Genomic DNA, 10,070 nt, shown 5'->3' with positions numbered 1-10,070 from the left:
CAAATGTCCTCTTCAAGGTCACTCATTGTGAAATTGTTTCCTTTTTTTTACAGCTAATGGACCCAGCAACCTTGTTAAAGCATCATGAGCAAAAAGGATTTTAAAGATTCTTCAGGAAAACATCAGGCAGTCTGACCTTAGTCAGCACAGAAGCTTCCAACAAGCCCATTATCAGAAACATATTACTAAAACATATGAGAAATGGTCAAAAGAAAAACAGATTAACATTTTGGTGTGAACCAGCGAGAGTCTGAACCTGAATCCCATCTAGAATCTGTGGAGGGGACCAAAGAGGAGAGATGGAAAGGAAGCCTTTCCAACCATAAACACCTGAACACTGTTGTAAAACAGGACTGGTCCAGAATCACAGAAGAATTATTCAGTTGTTGTTATGGTGAAAGGGTTTGCCGTTGAAAATGTTTTATTACATTTTTTTCTAAAAGAGAAATAGAAATAGTTTGAAATCTCTAACACAATGTCATTTGTACTGTTTTGCATCCACAGATCTATGTGCAAAACACACACATAAAACAACCTGAGTGCAATCAGTAAACCAGAAAGACATTATAGAACAATGAAAAAAGAACAGTGAGCCAGAAGAATTACCAATTACATCAATGACAACCCCAATTAAATGTGTAAGATATGAATAAAAACAGAATATAATGATTTGCATATTTGGGAAAAAAAGCTATATTTTATCCACTGTAGAGCTTAGAAAACATGTCAGATGGTGGAAATGGAACATTTCATTGTTTCATGAAAAACATTAACTCAACGGGAATTTGTTGGCAGAAGCAAGTCTCACATTAGTTGACACAGGACCATGTTTACTACTGTGTAGCATCCCCTCCTTATTTATCAGCAGTACATAAACATCTGGGAACTGAGGAGATCAGTCGCTGGACCTTTGAGAAAAATATTGTCCCATTCTTGTCTGGAATAGGATTCTAACAGCTCAACAGTCCTGGTTTTTCTTTGTCATATTTTGTGTCTGTTACTGCAGGCAGGTCAGTCCAGCACCCAGACTCTTCTACTATGAAGTCATGTTGTTGTAAGAGATGCAGCATGCATTTTAGCATTGTCTTACTGAAATATGCAAGGCTTTCTCTGAAAAAGACCTCATCTTGATGGAAGAAAATGTTGCTCTAAAAGCTTTCATCACCGATGGAGCCTTTCCAGATGTTAAAGTTCCCAGTTCCATTCGTACTAACCACAACATCAGAGATGCAGGCTGTTAAACTGAGTGCTGAAAACTAGCTGGACGGTCCCTCGCCTCTGTAGTCTAGAGGATTCTGGATAATGTTCACACATGGCTTCACCTTTGCATGTTAGAGCAAAGAATTACTCTGAAATTGCTCCACAACTTCTAAACATTGCAGATTGCAGAAGTTCTGCCCATCTTTACTTCTGAGAGACTCTACTTCTCTAAAGTGCTTATTTAAACCTGATCATGTTAATGACCGGTTTCCAGTTTACTCTATTTAGCAGCAACTTGTTCTACCAGATTTGCAAATCACTGCATTTTGTTTTGAATTCACATTTGACAGTGTCCCAACTTTTTGGAATTGAGGTTGTAAATGTTTCTTTTTTTCTATTTATTGTACTGACAAGATAAAGACTCAAACAATGTTGGGTTTAATTTGAACACATTCAGGAGCAACAATTCAAATCCTATTTTCTGTTAACAAAATATAATTGAAATCAGCTTAAACAGTAAATAAATTTGATAGATAGATAGATAGATAGATAGATAGATAGATAGATAGATAGATAGATAGATAGATAGATAGATAGATAGATAGATAGATAGATAGATAGATAGATAGATAGATAGATAGATAGATAGATAGATAGATAGATCATAATCTGAGGTAATCTGAAAGCTTTCTCAACAGAAACTGAGCACATTGAGCATTCAATTATGTACTTGACGTGACTACATTTTGCTTTATTGGACGCGATTTCATTCTTTTGTTTCTTGAGAATTTGCTTTTAGTTAAACAAAGCATCTCCGATCACTGCTTCTTATACATTTCAGATAAAAATGATATATGTGGCGGATGGACCACCCTCAAAAAGCTGTTGGCTGAGAGCACTGCCAGTTCAGAGGAAGAAAAAAAAAAGAGTGCACACTCTTGGACAGAGTATTTTAACACCGCCATCTGCTGTAGATTGATGTGAAATTATGAATGAAAAGCTGCTGCTGCCACCTCCTGGTGGATAGTGGTATTACCCCGCCCCCCATTCTCCCGCAGCACAAATTGAGAAACATAAAGAAAGACTGTTCATGTTTTATTCTAAAATATTAAATGTATGAATACATGTACCATAATTCATGTTTCGTTACCACACCATGTTTATGAACACAAAGCTTAATGAGGTCCATGCACATCTACCAACATACAGTATATCGCAGTTTACAACGCTTGTTAATACTGTTTAATAACATCAAACATGGTACATGATCACACACTGGAGAAAGATCATCAGCACCCCCCTGCAGGTATGTTCTCCGTCTTATGCACACGTCTCAAGTGTCTGCCAAGAGACTCCATCCACTTAAATGATTTTCCACAGAAATTGCATACAAAGCGTTTCCCCTCAGTGTGGATAGTCTGGTGTCTGTTCAGAGCGCTCGTTGTTACAAAGGTCTTGCTGCATATTTCGCACCTGTACGGCCTCTCACCTGTGTGAGTCCTGATGTGAGCTGCGAGGTGGGAGCAGTTACTGAAGCGCTTCTCACAAACAGAGCAGCTGTAGGGTTTGTCTTTGCTCTCATCACCACTGCTGTTGCAGAGATAAGGGTGGAAATGCAGGGTCTGACCATGCAGACTAGTTTTCAGACCGGTGGGAGATGACATAAAGTCTTTCATATCTGATTCCAGAGCTTCAAAGTGGTCTTCGTGATCCGTCCAGAAGTGTCTCTGGTTCGTCTGCTGCTCCGTCTTGACCTGCGAGGGCTCTGGATGCTCCTGGTCCATGCTGCTGTCCCCATCCTCCTCCTCCTCCTCCTCCTCCTCCCCCTCCTCACAGTGCTGGGGCTCAGGAGCTGTCACTGCAGGGGATGACTGATGATGATTCTGCTGAGCAGGAGGTGGAGAAGGAGAGGGAGGAGGGTGTCGGTGGCTGTGCTGCAGCAGCTGGGCTTCGAGACATTTATCCGCGTCGGGCTCTGGATAAAAGACGAAGAAACACATCACAGTCACGCATTTTAGCTAAAAAAAACACAAGATAACACACGACTGCTTGAGGTTTGGTCATGAGGACAATTTCACTCGAACTAACCTGACTTGAGAAGCTTCAGTTGCATCCGAAGACGACTGATTTCTAAATCTTTTGAACGGAAAATCTCTTCGTTGTACTCGATTATTGTCCTTTCAATGGCTTCAAAAATCTCCTCTGCCGCTGCAGTCAGCCTCTCGTTCAGAAAAACTCTCAGAGACTGCATTTTGGACATCTATTCAGAAAACTAACAGCTTGGCGTATTTTGCGGGTCCGTGAACGTCACGCTTCGCTTGTAAACACGGACGTGACACCGACACACGTTGAAGTGGTCATAATGTGACTATATCGCCCCCTGGAGGACCGGAGGGCAACAGCAAAATTCCTCCTTAAACTAGGAGCTGGGCGAAAAGGCTGGATATGTAACACCAAAAATGTTAGATTTGATGCTCTGGATGGAAAAAACAAACACAATGTCTGCCAAGTTAGCTCTGCACATCTAAATATCAGAAAAGCAAAACTAATTGCCAAACAGCCAGGAATTCTCTGGGGTCTAAAAGTCCCAACGTTTCCTGAGGAGGCAATGACATGATGGCGATTTATTTATTCTTTTAATCACAAACTATTACAAACACAATTAAATATTGTGACACCTCCAGCTTTTTATATTAGTGTGTGCTATTTTGTTTCTAAAGCTCTTTGCTTTGTTTGTGCTATGTTACCATTAAAATCAGATGTTGAACATAATTGACATTCTTCACCCTCGCTGTCCATCTTGTTTATATCTTATACCCTCTCCAGCCCTGAAGGTATCCCCATGTAACAAATGAACAAACTTAATTTTGGACTATAGATCTATTTGAATGGATAAATCTGCTTTCCATAAATGGGCAAATTGTCCTTGATTAATGTTTCATTGAGAACTGAGACGGTTGTTTATTTTTTATAAAACTACAAAAACTGAAAATGACAACATTTTTAGATATCTGGGCTTCTCACTATCCTCGCTGCTACAAACATATTAATGATAAAATTTGAAAGCAACTACTCATTCATTACTACCAAACTTTGAATCAGCTAATAGTAACTGGAGAATCGCTGTTTTTGGTTTGTTCGCCCCCACCAACCAGTGCAGATTAACTTTACATCAGCCTTTCTTTGTTTTCCTGAGTTATAATGGTTGAAAAAGTGCTTTCGCAGAAAATATCATTGACTTTTTGGGATAGGAAATAGTCATGTAAAATGTCCCCATTTCATCCTACTCTATTCTTTGACCCCTAAAATTCAATCAGTTTCTCCAGATACATCATCTCTTCTTTGTTGGTAAGCACCTTCACCTCACAGCAAGAGGGTTCCTGGTTTGATTCCTTGCTGGGGATGCATGTATCTCCCTGTGTATGCTTGGGTTCTCTCTGGGTACTCGGACATCCTCCCACTGCCCAAAAACCTGCATGTCAGGTTAATTGGTGACTCTAAAATTAACCCAAGGAGTGAGAGTTACTGTGGCTGGTTGTTCGTCTCTGTGGCCCTGTGACGGACTGGCAACCTGTCCAGGGTGTACCCCGCCTCTTGCCCAGTGATCCCCGCCAACCTGAGTTTGATTAAGAGAATGGATGTTTTTATCCAACAAAAACATTGATTCCCCGTGGCAAAAAATGTGAAAAAAAAAATAAATATATATAGAATTATGCCATTTCAAGGCTCCTTAAAAACCCGTTTGATTTTTTTGGCTAAAACACTGACCGAACAGCTTCACTGTACAAAAATTTGTATCAACTGAAGTATGATTTTCTTATTTATACATTTTTTTGCTCTTTTGAAAGTCAAATTACAAGCTCCAAGAAGACAATTTAGGTGTTTCTATTTGCATCCAATGACCGAATGGATAAAATCTGACTCAAAAAGACAATGTAGTGTTAAGAACATAAACTTACAAGGTTTTTTTAAATTTTTTTTTAGTATTACTGTCCCTCTTGTACATGGCCATTTATCTTCAGTCCAGTGACAATGTAAAAATAAAATAAAAAAAAATATATAAAACCTAATTGAGACTGAAGTAAATCCTAAAACAAAAATTCTCCTTCAGCATAACAGAGCCATACAATCTCTGTTCAGGAAGGCTTCAGGTTTTTTTTTTTTAAGTGTTGGGAAATGTTCAGTCCTTAGGAGCCAGACAAAAGCTGTATCCATAAAAAACAGTTCAAAAAGGCTGAGAGCAATCTAGAGTTGGATTGCATGTAAACTTTTAATTAGCAACATTATCGTTCTGATTCATAAAGCCTTCACTGCTGCATGTCTTGGGTCACATGGATAAAAATAGAGAAGTGCTCCTCTGCCTGGCATTGGGAGTTCTGTAATAAGACACCCTCTCCCTACCTTCTTGATAATGCCACCAGGATTACTGCAGCCTGAACATAAACCCTCCTGTTTGAAGAGCAGCTTGTGAAATAAATTAAAAAAAAAAAAAAAAAAAAAAAAAAAAAAAAAAAAAATCAATATTTTGAAATAATCTTAATGGAAAGTGGTGGTATACAAGCCATAGGGAGAAGTAAAACAGCACACTGGAGTAGTCTCCAAACTGTTTATTATGTTTCTTTATAGCCTCCCGTCCCTTTTGCCCGTCGGCCATGACACAATACAGCTTTACATGAAATGGACATGTTCCTCTCAGCAAAACAACCAATGACAAACTGGACATGCACATCTAAAAAGGGAGGTAAAAGCCACAGATCATAATAATTACACAAAGAGACACCAGTAAAAAGACAAATGTGATTGACAAGAGCCGTGACGCGTACACTTTTCAAGTAAAGGCGTGGACTCCATCCACCTGAAGGTGTCAGCCTTTACAGCTTGAGCACTTAGTGTGGAAGTTAGTATGCACACAGGCTGCTCTCAGTAGACTTATCAGTGCAGTGCCAACCTGTCCCTTTTCTTTGGGCCAAAATATACCAACAACTATAGGAAAAAGGAGGAATGACAGTATCACAAATATACTTTGAACAGAAATGGGGAAGAGGGCTAAGTGCTGAGACTAAAAGGGGGATGGAACCAGATCTTCTGAATGGTGTTGGCCTCTAATCTGGTCACGCTGCAGCCACCTGTGGTGTTGGGTTTTTTTTCCCCTTATGCCTTGGCGTTGATGATTTCAATAAATTCTGGCTTGAGGGAGGCTCCACCAACAAGGAAACCGTCAACATCCTTCTGGGAGGCGAGTTCCTTACAAGTTCCACCGGTCACAGAACCTGAGAAGCAGCATATCAAGTATGAAAAGAGAACGATAACATAAGGGTCTTTTTTTCCCTACTCCTCTAAATAACCAGCAGCTCACCTCCGTAGATGATCCTCACAGAGTTGGCCACAGCCTCGGACACGTTGGTCTTCAGCCACGCCCTCAGTTTGTCATGAACTTCCTGAGCCTGAGAGATCACACACACACAGGAACCATGTTTGAGATTGTAACTTTTGTAATAGCAAACAGTGAAATATTCAGCGATTTCTAATATTTACCTGCTGGGGTGAGGCAGTCTTGCCGGTGCCAATGGCCCAAACAGGCTCATAAGCAAGCACAACCTTGCTCCAGTCCTTTACATTGTCTGTGAAAGAGATCTGTGATAAGATTTCTTTTGCAGGTTTTTTTTAAGATTCCCACGACTCTGTGGGTTTGCACAAACACGTGTTGCAATATTCAGACTGTGGGCTGCGTACCTGCGATGACTTTGGTCTGAGCAAACACCACTTTCTCTGTGATGCCTCCCTCCCTCTCATCCAGCTTCTCACCAATGCAGGCGATCACACCAAGACCGTTCTCCAGAGCATGAGCCGTCTTCTGACCAATAAGCTAACAGAAAAGACGTCGCTGAGTGTTACATCCAGCTTCCTCATGTTAGGGGAGTCTTACACGTCACCGATGCAAATTCAATAAACAGGAAAATCCTTCAGTTACCTCATCACTCTCTCCAAAGACATGGCGCCTCTCAGAGTGTCCCAGGATCACCCAGTTCACACCACAGTCCTTGATCATCGCAGGGCTGGAGAAAGAGGTCAGAATGAATACAAAGGAATCATAACAGAAACAGAACAGCTGTGTTCATGAGCTCATATGAAACAGACCTGATCTCCCCAGTGAAGGCACCCTTGGAAACTTTGTAGCAGTTCTGAGCTGCCACACCGAACTTGGCATCCAGTTTGGACCTGGCGAAGTCCAGGTAGATGGTTGGAGCGCCACACACCACATCTATCAGCAAGGGAGAAAAAAAAGTGCTTAGGTTAAAGAGACAACTAACATTTACAACCGATTGCGTTTATATTAATGAAGTGACAGGAGTCTGAAATTCACTTTTAGGTAATTAAAGAAACAGTTATTAGTAACAGGGATGTGAACGTTAAACCAAAAGCTTTTAAATTCACCCTCAACAGGAATGTAGCTTTGAAGATGTATATTTAAGGCTCAGCTCCTTCCCTTGGCCCTGCTCCTAAGTTACACCCCCCACCCCAAATAAGGTAAGGGCACCTTTTTAATGTCAAAGTGGTCATCTAGCCATCCAAATGTGATCCAAGAGGATCACTGCCACCTGATCCAAAAAGAAAAGGGCATCCAACTTCTGCAGAATAGAAGGGAAGTGCCATGGGTTGGAATTAGGGTCCAGATATTGTGGCGATCTTCACACAGGTTCCTATACTGTGGCACTGCATCCTTAATGCAGTCTGCTCAATGCATTTTCTTTGCCAAATTTCCATGAATTCCTTTAAGTGCATGATATGCAACAAAATATGGGTCCGTTACAGGACAGCCCCCCCACCCCCACAACACAGCTACTCTGTGGGGATTAAAAGGATGCATTGACCCAAATACTTGTGGACTCCCGTTTAAAATGGTTACCCAACAATGAAGATAAGAGTCAGACATGACTGGGAGCTGCCGTTCTCAAACTGAGAACATAAGGCTCAACAAAAGGGTCAAAATTATCAAAAAGGGAACATTTAAGTGTTCAAATGCAAAAGCAACAAACAAACGCTAAATTATCATAGGAATCACGGTACAATTGTGCTTAAAAATAAATAAATCAAATGATTCCACCCCATGTCAACTGCTGTAAAGTCTTCACAGGTCAGGCAGGGTACAGTAAGGTCAAGACACTGACATTCACAATGTAACTATATCCTTGGGGTTATGGGAGACTATATTAGACCCCGCATGTTATTATTGGTTTGGTAAAGGTCATTTCTCCCGGGCCAGAGTCGACTGCGTTAAAGGTCTGAGTTCAGCCTCCAAAAGGTCGCAGACGTGGCTGCATTCTGCAGAGGTTAAAGACAAGTCATGAGCCAGAGTTCAAAAGACCAAACAGGTAAAATATCCAACAGGAGGAAAATTATTTGAGAAAGAAAAAGGCTGAACTTTGACTTTAAAGGACAGTGGGAGACGTCTGCTAAGGTTTCAGTAAGGCGTTGCAAGGGGGCGTATTCATTGAGCGAGCAAGGTCCAAGGATAGGCCCGACAGAGTGACAGCAGATGAGGCCTGGACTGTCAAACACAACATTAGAGTTGCATAACACAGACTTGCAGGACGCTTCGACGTATTCAACGCCTCCCCGAGTGCGTTCAGAGGATCAGGCACTGAGAATTCAAAAAGAGAAGTGCATTGATGAAACAGCAGCTGCTGTCCATGTCTAATTCTCCAGTCTGCAGGAAGCAGACAGCAACAGGGCAGATGCCTACTGATGCATTCAGGACACGTTTGAAAAAAAAAAAATTACTAAAATTTCAGACTGCTAATAAACACGCATATTGGTTGTCGCTGTGGGGGTTCTGCTTTGTCTACACCTCCGACTGCCGTTCAGCTGTTTATTAGCTTTGCACTTTCAGCCACAAACGACGGGACACGCTATTAACCACTCGCTTCACTTGAAAGCAGCATGTCGACGCGCAGCAGCCGTCGGGTCTACGTGCCGCTGCAAACGCACACCCACCCCCGACATTACCGAAAACGCTACCCGAGCGTCCTTCATCTGTGCTTCCTCACGTCTCCCCGTCTGCCTCGATCAGTGAAAAAGTCAGAAAACACTGAATCTAACTTTTCAAACGGTGCAAAATGAATGAGGTGGAGGTTTGTGATGCTAAAGGTGTCCCTGATTTATTGAATGACCGAGCCATTTTGATGGCCTCAAATTTAACATAAAATACAAAAAAAAAAAGGAAAGAAAGAAAGACAGGGGGTTGGTCTGATTTAAAAAGGAAAAAAAAACAGAAACATTAAAAAGAAGATGTTACACATTTTGGGGAAATTGTGCAACGCCTGTTAAAATTCACATACCGACATTGGGGTCCACCTTGGCTCCGTTCATGGTGTGGATGAGCTCCCCGAGGCTTTTCTTGTCGCCGTTCATTTTCCAGTTTCCGCCCACGAAGAATTTTCTGCTCATGGTTGCAATTTTTTTATGAGGCCTTGCTTAAAATGAAAACGGTACAATAGCCCACTGGGGTCCTTCTAGTCTGGGGCAAGAGAGCGAGCGTCAGACAGTAGCTCTGGGTATTTATCGAAGCGGAAATTCAAACTCCTCCTCTCCACTATTGAAAGCCTCGGTTCCATTGGTTTCTGACGACGCGCCCGTAAATGCGTCTCCACAGCTGGGGAAGGGGAAGAGCAAAATGTCATGCTGCGTTCAAGTCCTGCGTGAAAACTATCGTTCACGTTTATTAACCTGTTACAATACTGGGGACCCTGGGGCAAACACGTATACTGAACTCCAATTGGTCCCGTTAAAATTGCTAAATGTGTGGAATGTATCGCAGCCCTGCTAATTATTGTCCAACATATCCTTTTTAGTAACATTATATGTGACAG

The 10,070-nt window shown here is 41.5% G+C and overlaps 2 protein-coding genes across 2 annotated transcripts; both read right to left on the bottom strand.

The window, feature by feature from the left end:
* Positions 1-2,240: 2,240 nt before the first annotated feature.
* On the bottom strand, positions 2,241-3,526 carry LOC140315662 (uncharacterized). The gene is made up of 2 exons (XM_072393260.1): positions 3,289-3,526; positions 2,241-3,175 (listed from the first exon to the last, which is right to left on the bottom strand). Exons 1-2 carry the CDS (start codon positions 3,458-3,460, stop codon positions 2,490-2,492), a joined length of 858 nt encoding a protein of 285 aa, XP_072249361.1. The 5' UTR covers positions 3,461-3,526; the 3' UTR covers positions 2,241-2,489.
* A 2,266-nt stretch (positions 3,527-5,792) lies between these two features.
* On the bottom strand, positions 5,793-9,740 carry LOC140316250 (triosephosphate isomerase B). Its single transcript, XM_072394007.1, has 7 exons — positions 9,540-9,740; positions 7,339-7,462; positions 7,172-7,256; positions 6,934-7,066; positions 6,736-6,821; positions 6,557-6,644; positions 5,793-6,470 (listed from the first exon to the last, which is right to left on the bottom strand). The coding sequence occupies exons 1-7, from the start codon at positions 9,646-9,648 to the stop codon at positions 6,352-6,354; spliced, it is 744 nt and encodes a 247-aa protein (XP_072250108.1). The 5' UTR covers positions 9,649-9,740; the 3' UTR covers positions 5,793-6,351.
* Between the last annotated feature and the right edge of the window lie 330 nt (positions 9,741-10,070).

Source organism: Leuresthes tenuis, unplaced genomic scaffold (genome assembly GCF_036924035.1).
Source record: "Leuresthes tenuis unplaced genomic scaffold, fLeuTen1.0.hap1 SCAF_10, whole genome shotgun sequence".
NCBI lineage: Eukaryota > Metazoa > Chordata > Actinopteri > Atheriniformes > Atherinopsidae > Leuresthes > Leuresthes tenuis.
Note: the sequence above shows the minus strand (reverse complement) of the source record. Positions and strands in the feature narration are given on the sequence as shown.

What these genes read in the sequence shown, in the direction of transcription:
- LOC140316250 (XM_072394007.1), bottom strand. Translation starts at nt 9,648, where the DNA reads ATGAGCAGAAAATTCTTCGTGGGCGGAAACTGGAAAATGAACGGCGAC. An exon ending in TCTTTGGAGAGAGTGATGAG is followed by an intron (nt 7,067 to 7,171) that starts GTAACTGAAGGA and finishes CTTTTCTGTTAG; the next exon opens with CTTATTGGTCAGAAGACGGC. An exon ending in AGACTGCCTCACCCCAGCAG is followed by an intron (nt 6,645 to 6,735) that starts GTAAATATTAGA and finishes GTGATCTCTCAG; the next exon opens with GCTCAGGAAGTTCATGACAA.
- LOC140315662 (XM_072393260.1), bottom strand. Translation starts at nt 3,460, where the DNA reads ATGTCCAAAATGCAGTCTCTGAGAGTTTTTCTGAACGAGAGGCTGACT. An exon ending in ACTGAAGCTTCTCAAGTCAG is followed by an intron (nt 3,176 to 3,288) that starts GTTAGTTCGAGT and finishes TCTTTTATCCAG; the next exon opens with AGCCCGACGCGGATAAATGT.